Source organism: Corapipo altera, unplaced genomic scaffold (genome assembly GCF_003945725.1).
Source record: "Corapipo altera isolate COAL_440 unplaced genomic scaffold, ASM394572v1 61286, whole genome shotgun sequence".
In the NCBI taxonomy this organism is placed as follows: domain Eukaryota; kingdom Metazoa; phylum Chordata; class Aves; order Passeriformes; family Pipridae; genus Corapipo; species Corapipo altera.
In genome coordinates, this window is record NW_020884907.1 from 391,790 (window position 1) to 407,810 (window position 16,021).

Genomic DNA, 16,021 nt, shown 5'->3' on the forward strand with positions numbered 1-16,021 from the left:
TGCACCCTCAATAGCATTCTGGAGAATACCAGTGTCACAACTTCTACAGGACAGTGCAGTTTGAATAAACACTTGATTTCTAACGGAGGAAGAACAAAAAGCACCAGCACTCACTTATTGAATTGACAAGCTTACTACCACACTTCCAAAGCAAAAGGCTACAGGAATAATGAATGCCAAGCAAACCAGTGAAGATCTGCACACACTGGAACATACACAGAATCTTATTCAACAAAATCCCAACTCTGTAGTGCTGCACTGGCTAGAAATCTTTCCGGTGTTCCAATGAGAAGACTCAACTCGTTTCTAGGAAAGAAAGTGTTTGAGGCAAACACTAGCAGATGATGTTTCAACCAAATGTAAGTTTAAAAAATACATTTTTTTAATACATGTATTTTAAAAAGGCTGGAGAATGAAATGGCAATAGAAAAGAAAAAACTGTTCAGGGAGTAAATGGTAGAGATTGTCATCACACAATCTAAACATTGCAATTGCAGATCATTTATTCAGAACACGTGAGCCAGAAGTCACACACTCCCTGGGATAGGGGAGGGACTCTCTCTCCCCTTTAACAGGTTACAGCGAGAAGTTCTCACTGCTTTGTGAGCTCAGGCCCAGTTAGCAGAAGGCAGTGTTTCTGTCAGCTGAAGCAAGGCAGAAAGATCTCCAGCAGCTTCCTTGCTGTCTCTTGCTCATGAGGCCCCTTCTTCAACTCTTCTTCCTTCTGCTGATGGGAAAGTAAAGTACATCCTGTCTGTGTGAGCCCACACTGTGCCCCTCCTTGTCTACAGTAAGACCTGTAACTACTCTCCAAAGACATTTACACATGGAAGCCAGTGGAGAGGTGTACTATGGAAGCATAAGCTGCAGTGGCAGCATGGCATTGTGACAAAACAGCAGTTCCTCACTTCACAGAAATTGTCCTAAAACAGTAGCTCAAAATATCTGTCAAGTTTTTACCTCACAGGAGAACAGATGCAGCCAAAAAACCCCATTTATTTTAAAAAGAGTGCTCTGAACTATGCAAGCAGGCACAGGCAGCTCCCAATTTGAGTATACAGAGCATCAGTGAGTGGTGAAATCAGAGTCACCACTGATATCAATGAGAAGTTTTAGCACTAGCCTTTGGATTTTTTACCCCCTGAACACAAACTAGGTCTGGTCTGTCTGTTCTCACTTGCCAACTGCCATTACAGTGCCTTTACTACAGGGAAGTGTATCTACCAAGTAAAAGAAGTCCAAGAGAGCTGAACCCCAAGGCCAGCTGGTGAGCATCAAACGGATGCACTGTTTGAAGGGCTTTAACAATTCTACAGCAGCTGCCACACAGTTTCCAGTGACATAGCCCAAAGCAGCCTTTAAACAGAACATCCAGCTCAGTGTCTGCCTGTGTGTCAAAGAACAGCAACTTCTGGCTCATGACTTGTGTATTATATAGACTTGGGCCAAAAACAAATGTGACAGATGTAAAAAAACTGAAGACTGATGGCAACTGAAATCTAACAGTAATTTTTCTGTTTCATCAACCAGTTATAAAATTATCCAACTTGTGCACTTACATAAGAGAACACAGTAACTAACAAAAAGAAAGCCTTTTATTCAAAAGAGGTTCATGTATCTTTACAAGAAAGTCATGATTTCAACTTACAAAGTCAACATTGCCATCAGCACCTTTCCTGAAGAGAAAATCCTTGTCTATCGTAAAATGTTAAGTGTATAAACACAGCAAACAGACAATCCACACCAAAACACACCTCTATCCCAAAATCTCTATTTAGATTTTACACATACACGTATAAAATATATATGAATAACATGTCTTCACAGATGACAACTGCATCACTTTATACTTCAGGTCCTTCTCCTCCAGGAACCAGCTATAAAAGAATAGGACATTTTTGTATTAGTGACATAGACTTGAGCTTCACAAACCCATACATGACAGCTCTTGCTTTACAACAAGGGTTTTAGTAGATGGAGACTTCATGGCAGACCACAAAAGTGTTTTTTAGACTCAGTATTACCCTCCTCTCACAACAGAGGAAGTCAGTTATGGCAAGAGACATATATACCAAAAAGGTAGCAGGGAGTAAGTCAGCAGAGCATTTTCTTGTGAAAGAAGCAAAGAACTGAACAACAGAAGAAGAAATATAAAAGGAAAAACATGGGAAAAAAAAATAACCATTCCTTATCTTTGTCATAATCAGCTGAGCATTTCTAAAGAGAAAGAGCTTCACTGTTTTTGGGACCAAAATAAGAAAGATTCCAAATAATAGACTTTCTGATATGGGAAGATGTGTCCCCAAAAGAGACCCAATATCTAATGCAGAAGTTTATCTATGTCTTGCTGAAAATTTGCACTCTAAGAATCACCAGCTTCTGCTTCACAGGCAGTACATCACCAGCTTAAATGGATGGTAGGAATTTCACCCCATATGAGGAGTCAGAACATGTGCTGTCCTGTAAGGATGCAGAACAAAAACCAAAGCAGAAAAAGGCTTCAAAATTAAGTCAAGAATGGCATTTGCTCAGACACAAAGTGCAGAGGTGCAAGGCAGGTAAAACAATAAAATGGAGATAATTTCTCACTCATACAGAACCAACTTACACTCAAGTTAGCCTTCCTCTTCCTATGAAATTAGGAATACACTCGTGTCCAAAGTCTGGACTTTGAGGCCATCTATGCAGACAAGCAAAAGAGCTGCTCGGGTCTGCTTGTGTGCATCTAAGAAGCTGCAGAATTCAACTCAGGGATACATAATCACAACATTTAATTGCTGTTTCAGTACTAATCGACACACATCAGCACATGCCAAACTAAAAATCCCAGTGCTTTTGATTTGGTATAATCTAACACACCTCCAGATTTTTTGGCAGAGCACATAAAGGTGTAGCTCTCAGGGCACCACATGGTATCATGATCACCAAATGACTCAATGAGCTTGTCAGCATCCAAACTGCTGCAAACACACATGTACACACAGGAACGTCTGACCCATGTGCACAAGCAAACACTCCAGAGCTAAAAGCCCCTGGAAGAGCTGGCCTATAACTACTTATAAGGAGGCTGCAGCCAGGTGGGGGTTAGCCTCTTCTCCTAGGCAACTACTGACAGGACAAGCTGCATCAGAGGAGGCTCGGGATGGATATCAGGAAGAATTTCTTCATTGGAAAAGTTGTCAGGCATTGGAATGTACTGCCCAGGGAAGTGGTGGAGACACTATCCCTGCAAGTGTGCAAGAAACAACTGGACATGACACTTTAGTTGGCATGGTGGTGTTCGGTCAAAGGTTGGAGTCTACAATCCTGGAGATCTTTTCCAACCTTAAGAATTCCATAGTTCTAATAAAATCAGTGACTCCTTGCATGAACACCAGAAAAACATTCACAAAAACAAAACTAGAGCCATGATCTTTGCACTACTCTTTTGTAAACCACAGCAGGTAACAAGTAAGGCAGTAAGGTCAGTTTTCCAACATAATTCATAAACAAAGATGCCCCAAAAGGTACTTGAAAATTCCTGATGCAATGGAACTGTCTGGAAAGCTCAGTTTAGAGTAGTGAAACTCAACTGCTGATTTACAGGTACAGAAAATCAACACATGAGCAATGATCACTTACCATTGTTATGTTATTTCCATTTAGCAGAATCTGGTCTAGCTTGGTGATTCTTCTGCCCTCAGGTGTAATCTCACTGAAGAAGGATTAGAAACAGCAAGTGAGAACAAGAACCAGGACAAAAGCTCCAGTTCTGACTACAGAACTGACAGAAATCTCTGTGTTAGCTCCTTGTTGGAACTAACATATAAATCAGCCACACTGCAGTGTGATCTTAATAAATGGACTGCCTGGGTAAAGAAAGCTACCTCCCATCTAAAAACGATCTCTTCTACTCAGTACATGAAGATGTGTGTTCACCCTCTAAAGCTTGGCAATTTCTTGAATACCACATATCAACACAGCATAACAAAGTAATAAACACTTATCCTTTAGTTTCCTACCTTTCTTAATCTCTGCCTAGGTCATAAGGAGATGGAAATGGAAAGTTCAACACAGTCAAAATTAAGATCACAAATCAGGAACCCCATTATAACTATAAATCATGCAATAGCTACTCTATGACATGGCTGTCCTGAACAGATCACCCTACTCTAGTTTCAGTCCAAGGAAAAACTGGTTAGCTGGTAAGTATTCCAAAAATATAACATTTTGCTTACAGATCTTATACTGCATTTTGCCTCAGCAAACCAAACATTAAATAGCAAAAAGAGAAATACTTACAATTCTGTAACATCTTCCAACACCATATCTGAAAATCCAGTTTTAAGGAAAACAAGGCCCAAAGTTTTATTTCAAGAACATTTAATGCTATTTTCAGTTTATACCATACTGTGATTTTACCTGAAAGTTGAAAATATCGGAATAATACAACTGATCCATATAAAAAGGTTCTACCCAGTGAACTCAAAACTCTCACAAGCAATAAACGAATTGAACCAAAGGACCGAAGTGGGCAGCCTTGAACTCCCATCGAAGGATACTGACGAAGTCATCGAATCCTAGAAGTGTCCCGACAATTTCTTTGTCGCTCTTCATCACGATGTGAATGCGTGACCCTATGCACTTGTCCACAAGCTCTGTGAGCACACGGGGAAACGTATGTTGTACAAAGCACCCTCTTGCACCTTACAACTTGTTTGTGGTTATTTACAGACACACGGACACATCCCCCTACACATGAGCCCCCCCACACCCTCACACCCACGCCCACCACACACCCCCTCCCTCAGCCCCACACTCACAGACGCCCAACACGCCCCCCAACACCCTCACTCCCTCTTTACTCCGCCCGCCCTCCCACACCCCTCCAAAATCCCGCCGGGGCGCGCGCGGGACCCGCCGCCCGACGTGGGGCGCGCTCCCGCCCTCCCGCTTCCCGCCAGGCGGCAGCGCCGCTCAGGACACGCAGAAGGCCCCGCAGCCTCCCGTTCCCGCCCGCAGAGGGACCCCAGCCCCGGGCGGAACCCGCCGGGCCCCCCGGTACCGAGCGGCAGGAGCTGGGACGGGTTAGACACCGCGCCCGCCGCCATGTCGGAGCCAGGCCTGACCAATCGCTGCCACCGCCCGCACACGTGACGGGCTGCCCGCCAACTCAGCAGCCCCGGCGAGCGGATGGCAGAGCGATCGCTCCGCACCCCGGTCCGCCCCGCCCGCCGCTGGCCAGTCGCGACACGTGCGTGTCCCGACAGTCGCTCTTGCTGTTCCTCTGTGTAGGGACTTGGAGGAAAACCGCCTTTCCCCCCGTTCTTTCTCCTCCTGCTGGCCCCGCCAGTGCCGGGGTCTCCCCAGGGAGCTATCGCGACCGCGGGCTGTGCAGAATGCGGGGAGCGTTTTGTGCGCTGTGTGTCACAGCTATTACAGAATCACGGGATCAGTCAGGTTGGAAGAGACCTCTGGGTTCACCGAGTCCAACCTGTGACCGAACATCGCCATGTCAACCACCAAGTGCCACATCCAGTCCTCCCTCAAACACTTCCAGGGATGGTGACTCCACCACCTCCCTGGGCAGCCCATTCCTATGTCTCGTCACCCTTTCTGTGAAGAAATTCCTACTAATGTCCCACCTAAATCTCCCCTGGTGCAGCTTGAGTCTGTCTCCTCTCAGACACAGCTGCAGAGTCATGCTGGGTTTGTAACACTGACTGGTTTTGTGGGAGGCAGAGCATTTCACAGGTTACAGAACCTCCCGATTGTTACCTTTCTTTACTCTTCACATTCCCTTCCTGTAGCAGCCGACTGTTCTTCCAGCTTGTACCTTTGACACATGTTCCTTTGACACTTGTTCCTTCCAAGTTCCCTCGGGGAATTTTTCATTGAATTCCTAACACCGGAGTGCCAATATGCATTAGAAAGAGCTGATTCTGGTGCAAATCAACAGCTGCTCTTTGCAGATTGCGCTGTGAACCTGCGCTGGGAGCAGCAGTGAGCAAAGGCCACAGTATCGCAGGAGAGAGAGCACCTCTTGGTCAGAGGGAGCAAGCTGGGCACAGCTCAAGCCTCCCAAACCCAACATATAGGCTCCTTTCTCCTCTCTGTTCTCTCCTTTCCTTCCTTCCCTTTCTTCCTCCCTCAGTCTTCCTCCTTTCCCCCCCCTCTCTTCTGTCTCTCTTACCAACTTTTGCTGTCCCTGTTGAGATAATTCTTTAACATCCAGTGGTATTTTGTTCTTCCAACACCAGAGCAAAAAACAGTGCTGTGTCAAAAAAGCTGGTCTCGTACCAATCCATTAACGTTCCCAAACCTTTCTTCCTCATGTTTGATTTCTTCCAGAAAGAAAATGCTGCTTCTCAATTCTTCATATTCTGCACATCAAATATATCAGTATACTTTCTTTTTGGCAATTTATAAAGAATATTCATTTACAGCAAGCAGGTCTGAACAAATCTGCTGTCCTTGGTGCCAAGAAAATCCCTGTACATAAATTTCAGAAAGAATGTCCAAGACACAGATAGGAACCAATTTTATCCCTAACAAAAAGGTTACTGCTTAAATCAGGAATACTCCCATGAAGTGGAGACCTCTCAGATATGCAGCTGATAACTAATCATGCCCGGTCTGGCAGGAGGCATCCTTCTTGTAGGAACACACCAACAAAATAGATTCAGCTATGAAATGTGTGCCTGAACAATGCAGGGTGTTGAAGGGATGCATCCTGCTGTATTGCCTTTCATGTGCTGCATTCCAAGCTGGACAGCATCCCACACTGAGAGATTCAGATCACGGAAGTCTTTAGGAAGTTCTGTTCAGTGGCTTCTACTGACAACCAAACACACAATTATCAGCACTGAAATTAAGGAATGTGGTGTTCCTGTCAAGATCTGTTTCTGCACTCTGGTAAAACCACAGTGCAGATGGCTCATCAGCAGAGGACTCTCTATCCTGAAAACAGGAGGCTGGCAACAAAGCTGCAGCATACTCTGTGTTTCTCCCTTTCCTGTTAGTTCACCAGCAAAAGAGCCTGTAGCAATAAGAAACATAAAACATTGACATAAGGCAGTTCACTTGCTTAAAATCAAGCATTGCCTATGAGTGATGCTGCCTAGACCACTTACACATGTCCTGGTTCTTGTAAGCAAGTAGGAGAGAAAGCACGAGTCAAATTGATCTGCTTAGGAGTGCTGCAAAGTAAAACCACTTTATGCTTCCATAAGATCTTGCCCTGTGGTGTGTAGCATGGACTTTTTAATACAAATAATGTGCTGCTACTGTCGGGTAACCAGAGTGTTTCCTAAGCTGAGATGAGTCACCACTTCCCTTCGTCTCACAACACTTAGTCAAAATCAGTAGTGCCCTCAGTATGCACACAGCATAACCTTGCTTTTCTGGAGCTTGATTCTGGAAGTCAAGGGGAGGAATGTGAAAGAAAGACTTTACAACCATCTTATTTAGGGCTCATGTTAAACTCTTGACCATAATAACACACTGAAAGAGAACTTACCCATATTTCTAGACAAAAGCCTTTTTTAATCAAAGTACTGTATAAATAGTCTTGAAATTTTTTGGTTGTACAGCAACTGACATAGGAGAAACATAAACAGCAAGAAAAGAGTCATTCTGGAAGGTGCCCACACAATGCAGTGATGCCCACCATATCTGTTTTTTAAAACTTAACTAAGCAACACAATATAAAGTACCTTCAATCACACATTTAGTTACTACATATTTAAATTTTATATCCCATCATTGGGTAACACTAATTGCATGCACCTTTCTAGCTCACCCCATAACTTTGTATCCAGAGAATTGTGAAAAGATGCAGCAGGTCCCAAATAATTCCTGGCATCTGTAGGCAAATACTATGAATTCTACTTCAACAGGAACATATTTATGAATATTGCTGCCTGCATTACTAATGTGGCGAGCAAAGAGTCAGGAACCACACTACCTTGCTAAGCACAGCTGATTATGAACAACAGTGAACCTGTACACTTCGAGATGTTCAGCAATAGAAGTGATGATCAAGTCTCAGGTGGTAGATTAACTGTAATAGGTTAAAATACAAGTTGACTACTCAAATCATGATTCAAAGCTTTTTTGATGAATAATGTTGCCCAATCCCCTATGCAAACAAAACAATCAGACCACATTCATATATTAATTTTTATTTCCCCATACAACATTCACAGGGTCTGCTTTTTCTCTTATTCAAACTAAACTTTTTTTCCCCACCCCCAAACTAAAGAACTGACATTTCAGGACATGAAAAAAAGTTTTGTAAACAGAAAACATCCAACGCAAAGCCGAAACCCAGAGGCTTTAGCAATTAAAAACACAGTTATATCCCCTTTAACACAAGGTGTTTACTTGAGTATCACACCATTAACCGAAGTGTTCATATATTAAAAAGGTGCAGCTTTAACCAAAAGTCACAATGCACTTCCTCACCCACTGCGTGTTAGCATGTGTGTTTTATTATATCCTATTCAGTCAGTTATTTTAAAAACTATATACAGCTATGTTTAAATGTGTATTTGTGCCATGTTTTTAACAACACAAAAATAAAGGCATTTTTAAGCTATTGCTGCATATCATGCAGCAGGATACCAGAGCATTGGTTCACACACCTAACTTCAATGCAAAAGTCAAGTCCACTAAACCTCTGCAGTGGGAGTAATATTGAGTTGAACAGTCCCACTTCACACATTCAAACATTGTGAAAGAATAAAAAGACATGTATGCGATGGCTGACCATCATCAGTTCTATACCATTGTTTACCAATTTTGCCAGCACACAGAACAACTCAGTGGAAAAAAAAACCCAACACGTTTCAAGCTTTAATACAAATGCTTTTGTTGTGGTTAAAGCTACATAACTAATATTCAAACTCCAGAAGATAACAGTGAACACCATCAAAACTAAATCATGTTTTCATTTGACACTTGCACCCAGAGTGTACCACTTGCTTCATTATTGTGTGCAATGCAAAACAAGAAGTACTGAACATCAGCTGCTGAAACACAAGAATAAAGCATATAGGTACAACCAAGAAAGTCGTGTGCAGGCACGGACTTGTATCACAAGACAGGAGCAGACTCTTGTTTTCTCATGTTAGTGAGTCTATTTCTGGGAAACCTGAATCCCCAAATGGGACTGCAGTATTTAAAATTCAGTACAGGAGAGCAAAACTTCACGTGTAATCCTGAATTTTACATACATTAACTTCTGAATACCTCTTGAGCTGTTGGAGGTTTTCCTTCTGTTTCTAAAAGAGCAGTCATTCAGTTCATAACAGAGTACGGCCACTTTTATTTTCTTCAGCCATGACAAGATTTTAAAATCAAGTCATCTTAGATCATTTTTTCAGACTGTTCAAGTGTCACCTGAATATGTAATTTCAAATTTCTGCTAGCAATAATACAGGCAACTAATAAGGGTTTAGCACTCTTTCTCTGCTTGCTGAGAACTTGTTCAAGAAGCATCTTTTGATTTAGCTAGTAATTTATGACAGATTTTTTACTTTAGTTTAGTTTGTGTGCATTTAAGAATTGATTGGTCTACTTATTCCTCCAGAACCATTTGAAAGAGTTTAGCCTTACTATGACCAGCTCAATTTTAACTATGAATACAAACATACATTTACTACCTTCCACGACCAAATAAAACAGGACTTTACAGTACCTAAGATACTGAAGACATGAGCAGTGGGAACAATGTAACTCTAACTCTACAAAAAAAATCACCTGAAATATTTAGAATATTTCCTGACCATTAGCATAAAGGAGTGGCAATTAGACACATGAGACCATCATGTCTCTGTACACTACACAGAGGAAAATTTACAGCACTTGCACTATCCAGAATCAATATCAAATTGCCCTCTTAACAGGAAAAAAATTTAGTAAAAAGCTTTTTATGTGCCTAACAGAATACAGCCTCATCCAGTGCTCATGCTGTGCTGCTTAACAGACTAAACTACTCCTGGTCTTTAATCTGAAAAGCAGCAGCTATATATTTGAGTACAGAAACTGTACAGTTTCAGTGACAAAGTTACAAGACTCCCTACTCTATTGCATGTTGTTTAAATAAACTTGGAAATTTAGATTCTTTTTTGTATACAGAACTGGATTTCCTGAGTAGTCTCAGCTTAAAATTTCTTCAGTACAACACTGTAAAAGAGAAAATGCATTTATTTTATTACAGAAGAATGTATGTTTAAGCAATCATAATCAAGTATAAAATGGGGCAAATTCTGAAGATGGAGACTTTCCAGGTTGACGAAGAATTTGCATCACAATGCAGTGCCAATCTTTTGACAATTTTATAAAAAAGCAAGGGGTACTACCGCATTATTTTTTTAACAGCAAATCAGAACAGTGCACTACAGTTCATCATATTTTCTTCTTTAAAATCCAAGACATTCATCCTGAAAATTAAAATCAAATCAAATTTTCACATGTATCATCTCTCAGACACTAGACTGTTGGGTTACTTATAAATGTTATACTGCTGATGGTTAATCTTACTGGTAAAAATCAAACTTGGTCTGGATTAATATCAGTAGAAATAAAGAGAAGCTGAACATTGCCAGATATTTTAGTATAGGAATCAAAAAACACTGGAGTTCCAAAGTATCTTTAAAAATATTTCAAATCTGGTGTCCCTTTCATAACTTTTTGGGGCTGTTTGTGATTTTTAAGAGATGAGGGGTATACACATTTGAATGTTGCATATATTCAGATCCTTTGCACTCACAATTAATTGGAGAACCATTTATCTTTAGAGATGAGTAACACACGATGAACCACTACTAGTTACGATCCAACACGGGTTGTTGTGGTTCTTTTATCTGAGAAGAAGCTTTTAAGGAGAAATACCTGCCCAATACTAACAACAAGAAGAATGATTGCTTCCCCTATTGACCAGTAGGCCACCCTTGTGTTCAAATCCTCTGCTCTGCTGCGGCCCTGCGCTTCCCTCAGGCGGAAATGAGTCTGATAGTCGATGACAGACTTCAAAGCTTCATGAATTGAAACACACGCAGACTCCATCTGGAGAAACAAATACACACCATGGAATTAAGAACGCTGCAGTGGTTTTGTGCTTTGATACTTAAAATTAGGAGTCATGTAACTTTGCAAGCTAAGGATTAACTCAGTCCAATGTCAGACCAAATAGTGCAAATACAGAAAAATTTAACTTATGTTGATCAAACTTTACACACAAGAATGTGACACTGCTAAGTACAGAAGCAGGTAAAATTGCAATCTAATAAAAAGCAACAGTCTCTGAGAATGGTTAAATAAATTTTAAATTCATATGTATTTGGGTTCAAAATGAACACCAGAAACATTTCAGAAATGTCAGTGATCCCCCAGCCATTAATTCCACAGGAAAAGAGGCAGTTGCTTATAACATTACATGCACACAGTAAACATTGAATGCTTCTGTTTCACAAGTATGACATTCTTCATTGCTTAATTCTCACTCAAGTCATACAATGTCTGTTCTGTTGTCAAGAGACCATTCTCTTACTTGTGTACACAAAAAGTAGTTAGAGAGGGACAATTGTGACCTTTAAGTGCTCCCAAATGCTCCATAACATACTCATATAAAATACTTAGCAACTTACCCAATTCCACTGTAATTTTTCATTAAAAAAGTATTACCAGTTTTCTAAGCCCTAGATAATTTTTATATAAACCTTTTCCATTTTCAGTTTTATCTTCTGTAAGTAAAAGTAATCCTCAAGAGATTAATCAATAGATCCTCAAAATACTTAATTTCTAGTAACAATTTAGGTTTCTGTTTTATGGTTAAAAATAATATTTCTGAAAATCAAACAGCATAAATTATTATAAAAGACAACACCTAACACCCTCAAAGAACAACTCTCAGTCACTTCTATCTGTGTCTAACCATATTTTCAAGCTGATGACTTTCAAGACACATGTCTCAACAAGTCTAAGATACTCTTCTCAACAAAATTCAGGAAGAGTTTTTCTAAACTAAGCTTTGCCATTGGTCTCACCGATACATGGTATAAATCTCCTAATCTGCATAAGGGATTTAAAGACAAAGTCACTCTGGTTTTAGGGATTTACCTTCAACTCTCCCCATAAAAGGCTGCCCAAATTTGATCATGCTACAAGCCTGAAGAGAACTGCAAAAAGAACCTTCTCAGCAAAGAAGGAAAAGAGATGGAGAGATCCAGTATCAAGAATTAGAACACAGAATGAAGCAGTGCAGAAAAGTGACAAGAAGGAAGAGGCATGAGCTGTAACTGAATTCACAGCAAGTCATCTACTCGTTACAAAACTCAGTTACTGAAGCCTTGTGTGATGTGAATTCAAATGAGACTGGCACTTGGGAAGCGGTATTTATACTGTTGAGTTAGACTAGCACAACAGTGACCATATCCAGCATTCTTTAATTGCTGCTTGAAGTGAGGTTTGGTGATGGTTATAATGTAAGGACATGTGTAGGAATTCATTAAGTGTTCCAAAGGAAGTTTTGATATATTTAGATTGTGTAGAGGTGGTACAAAACTGCCAGATTCTGAGAATATAGTAACAATGATGCTCTGACATTCTGTAGTCTTATAAAGGTCATATATCTAGAAGCCAGCTAAATAAGGATGACTTTAGTAATTTGTTTATTTTGCTGGAATTTCCTTCTCCATTTTAAAAATGGTAGTTACAAGAGTACTCCTCCCCAAAAAACTCTTACTATTTTAAATACAGAAACAATTCCCAGAGTTTCTCCAAAATCTGGAAATTTTGGAAACCCTATTCCACCGATATCTAGTTTCCAAACCCCACATTTCAAGAGGCACAAAACTGTGGCATTAAAAGGAAGTTCCCTTAGAAACTTAAAAAACCCCAACCAACCAACCAAAACAACACCAAAAAAACCCCCAAACCCCAAACAATAGTGGCCTTAAGTTTATGTTACTGTCCTAACTTCCTCTTAAGCACTTAGCGATCCCTTCTCAGCTCCATCCTGTGTTCTATAAATCTTATCTTTACAAAGAAAGCTTATTTGTAGTAATTTGGAATATTTTAAGAGCTCCAATCCATTTATTTTCAAAAGTGATGTAGGTATCCAATGCAGCTGAACTTGGAAAAAAAATTGTCTCCACCTAAAAACTTCTGTCAAACACAACAGCATTTTACCTGGGTAAGTGCAGTTACTCTGTTCTCACTAGGAAACAGTGGCGGATCTTCTCCAACTTGGAAATCAAAGTACACAGTTTTGTGTGTGAAAGTAGAGAACTCATTGCTGAAGCAGAATTTGTATGTTCCGTTTCTGGATGCAGTAAATGTGAAGCTATCATATTGTTTCTTCATCTCTTTGTACAATACAACACCATCAGGATCTTCCAGACGACAGTCAACATCGTAATGACCTCCAGTGATCACCTGAGAACACAAACCAAGATATGGTCTCTTTAGCAAAATGGATATTTATGCATTTCTTCTCAGAAGTATCATCTGTCAAGTGGCACTGCAAAGCTTTTTGCTTTGACAAGTGCTTTACCAATATAATGCATTAATCTGAAAAACTTTCAAAGCAAGTCTGCAAAATTATTTTCCTATGGAAGACACACAGAAAATAATAAAAAATGCTTTAGGTTCAGCATATGTAATGTCAACTGTATTTTCAAACCCTTCGGAGAGCAATTTTAGTTACTTTGTTATAAATAACTCAACAACAGCAAAGGCTACAGTAGATGAAGCTCAATGGGACTGCAAAGACATTACTGTAACAAGTCAATCATTTGCTGTATAAACAAGTCGTCCATGGAATCAGTTCATCTGTCTGAGACTGCTAACATGCAGTAAGACATTTCCTTTCTGTGTGGCCAGAAGAGTATCTGCCCAACTGTATCAGCTGCCTTAGGCTGCAGGAATGGCGTTCAACCAGTAAAACAAGAATTTCAATCTGTCCAGTCTTCCTGCCTGTTCCTCAACAGAGAAATGTTCTGGGGGTCCTGCTGCCTCCTTCCTGCACAGTTGGACACAGCAGTGCTTCCAAAAACCAGCACATCCAGATAATGCCTCCAAGTGACTCAAAACTTCACAGTCGCAAGGGTTTGTTTGAGGCTTTGATTATTGTTGGTGTACAGAGTATTGTTACCTGGATTCTACAGAAAGACTGTAGGGAGTTTAGGTATTCACAACTTGGTGTTCTGATGACTCTTACAGTAGCAGTTTTACACTTTATCCTTGCCACAAATTTTTACCTTTAAGATAAAGCATACTGAAAGAGGAAGAGACTTATATCTAAAGGCATATTCATTTTATATGTGTGCAGAAATCACTGAAATATTTTAGTATCTGTGTATATGCACTTCACTCCACTCCACTGAGCATTGTTTAAACTCTCATCAGTTTACTGAGCTACCAAGTTATTAAAATAACAACTTTAATGATACAATTGAAATAACAAATTGGAGCAGCAGCTCTTCCACAAAGATGAAGTTCTGAAAGTATCCAGTTGGCAAGCAATAACATAGCTCTTCATTTCAGAAATATAATCTCCAACTTGACCAGGGTGTGCTTTTTACCAATTACATGAAAGTCACTTGCATTCAGCTAGATCACCGTGAAAGTGTCAGTTTACATCGAGGTGGTAAAGACTGGCCAGAGCTTTGAAGTTGCCCTAGGATTCCTTCCCACAGAGCTTGCCTGTGCCTCCTGTCGGCCCTTAAGACACACTGCCAAAGGACATTCACACAGCACTTTAGTCTACCAGTGGCTGGTCAAATCCAGACTTTTCTTTTATCAATGCTACTCCTGTTCTGGGCTCCAAAAAAAAATGGCAAGAGCAGGCTGATCTGCACAGTGATATCCAATTCAAAACCGCAGGGAAAGTACTGCACATAAAAGACTTCATGGAAGAAACAAGCAGGGACAAGAAGCACTTGGGCAGGGAAAAAGATACCTAGGAGCTAGAACACATAAGACAGAGTACCAAGAACCAATATATGGCAGCAACTGAGAAAGAAAAAACCGCAGAACTTCAACAAGAACAATCAGCCTATAGAATCACACAGCCCCTTCAAAACCCCTCAAAGGTAACTGTGATTTCTGTCATCAAGGACTATTTTTCTCTCATGCTGCTGCTTTACTGTTAGTGACTTCATCAGCTAAAGTGCCAGACTGAAAGGCTCCAACCCCGCAGATACACTCACAGGCATCAAAACAGTGATGCTGTACCGCATCCTTGTCCCATCGCCCTTTTACTGTTTACTAAGTAACCCCAATCTGAACTGTGCTCTGAAATACGAAGCATCAGCTCTTAAGATGTACTGTGCTGATCCCGCCGGTGCCTCGTAAACCACAAGGGAATTACTTTCGCAGCACCTTGTGGGTCAGGTGTGCTTTAGGTATTCTCCGCGCTGTTGGGGCGGGACACGACACGGCAGCGACCAGGGCAGAGACACCGCCAGTGTTCAGAGCCAGCTCTGCGTGTCCCACTCAGCCCTGCACTACACTGAAGCCTCCTCGCCGCAGCTGAGCTGGAAACTCCTCATTGTATCCAAATAATCCCTAAATGCCGGAGCCGAGTGGGAGCTCCCGGCAGCGGGCCCTGCTCGGGGCCGCGCCCAGCGGGGCCAGCGCGGCGCCCGCGCCCGGGGCGGCGCCTCCCGGCCGGGTACCTGGAACTCGAGGGTGCACTTGGTGCCCTGGGCGATCTCCTCGTAGAAGCACTGCTTGGCGTTGTCGGGCAGCTCGAAGGTGATCTCGGAGGCCTGAGCCACGCAGGCCGCCAGCGCCGCCACCAGCAGCAAGGGCGGCAGCGGCCCCCGGGAGCCCCGCGGCGGCATCGCCTGACGAAGGGGGAGGCGAGGGGGGCGCGGAGGGGCGAGGGGGCTGCGGGGGCGGCCGGGGCTGCGGGGCTGCGGGCGGGACGCGGCGTGGCCGAGGGGCCCAGGCGGGACGCACAGCTGCCACCCGGAAGCGCCCGCGCGGCCGCGCCGCCTTCACGGAGCGGTTCCGGGATGTGCGGGCGTGTGTC

At 42.0% G+C, this 16,021-nt stretch overlaps 2 protein-coding genes across 2 annotated transcripts; both read right to left on the bottom strand.

Annotated features, from left to right (window-relative positions):
* Positions 1 to 485: 485 nt before the first annotated feature.
* On the bottom strand, positions 486 to 5,152 carry LSM5 (LSM5 homolog, U6 small nuclear RNA and mRNA degradation associated). The gene is made up of 5 exons (XM_027652593.1): positions 5,045 to 5,152; positions 4,542 to 4,637; positions 4,282 to 4,309; positions 3,622 to 3,694; positions 486 to 1,877 (listed from the first exon to the last, which is right to left on the bottom strand). The coding sequence occupies exons 1-5, from the start codon at positions 5,088 to 5,090 to the stop codon at positions 1,845 to 1,847; spliced, it is 276 nt and encodes a 91-aa protein (XP_027508394.1). The 5' UTR covers positions 5,091 to 5,152; the 3' UTR covers positions 486 to 1,844.
* Positions 5,153 to 8,142: 2,990 nt separating this feature from the next.
* Positions 8,143 to 15,905, bottom strand: LOC113951562 (transmembrane emp24 domain-containing protein 7). Its single transcript, XM_027652650.1, has 3 exons — positions 15,663 to 15,905; positions 13,174 to 13,419; positions 8,143 to 11,049 (listed from the first exon to the last, which is right to left on the bottom strand). Exons 1-3 carry the CDS (start codon positions 15,828 to 15,830, stop codon positions 10,813 to 10,815), a joined length of 651 nt encoding a protein of 216 aa, XP_027508451.1. The 5' UTR covers positions 15,831 to 15,905; the 3' UTR covers positions 8,143 to 10,812.
* Between the last annotated feature and the right edge of the window lie 116 nt (positions 15,906 to 16,021).

What these genes read in the sequence shown, in the direction of transcription:
- LSM5 (XM_027652593.1), bottom strand. Translation starts at nt 5,090, where the DNA reads ATGGCGGCGGGCGCGGTGTCTAACCCGTCCCAGCTCCTGCCGCTCG. An exon ending in AGGATTCGATGACTTCGTCA is followed by an intron (nt 4,310 to 4,541) that starts GTATCCTTCGAT and finishes CTGGATTTTCAG; the next exon opens with ATATGGTGTTGGAAGATGTT. An exon ending in TTGGAAGATGTTACAGAATT is followed by an intron (nt 3,695 to 4,281) that starts GTAAGTATTTCT and finishes ATCCTTCTTCAG; the next exon opens with TGAGATTACACCTGAGGGCA.
- LOC113951562 (XM_027652650.1), bottom strand. Translation starts at nt 15,830, where the DNA reads ATGCCGCCGCGGGGCTCCCGGGGGCCGCTGCCGCCCTTGCTGCTGGTG. An exon ending in AGTGCACCCTCGAGTTCCAG is followed by an intron (nt 13,420 to 15,662) that starts GTACCCGGCCGG and finishes TTGTGTTCTCAG; the next exon opens with GTGATCACTGGAGGTCATTA. An exon ending in GAGTAACTGCACTTACCCAG is followed by an intron (nt 11,050 to 13,173) that starts GTAAAATGCTGT and finishes TTGTTTCTCCAG; the next exon opens with ATGGAGTCTGCGTGTGTTTC.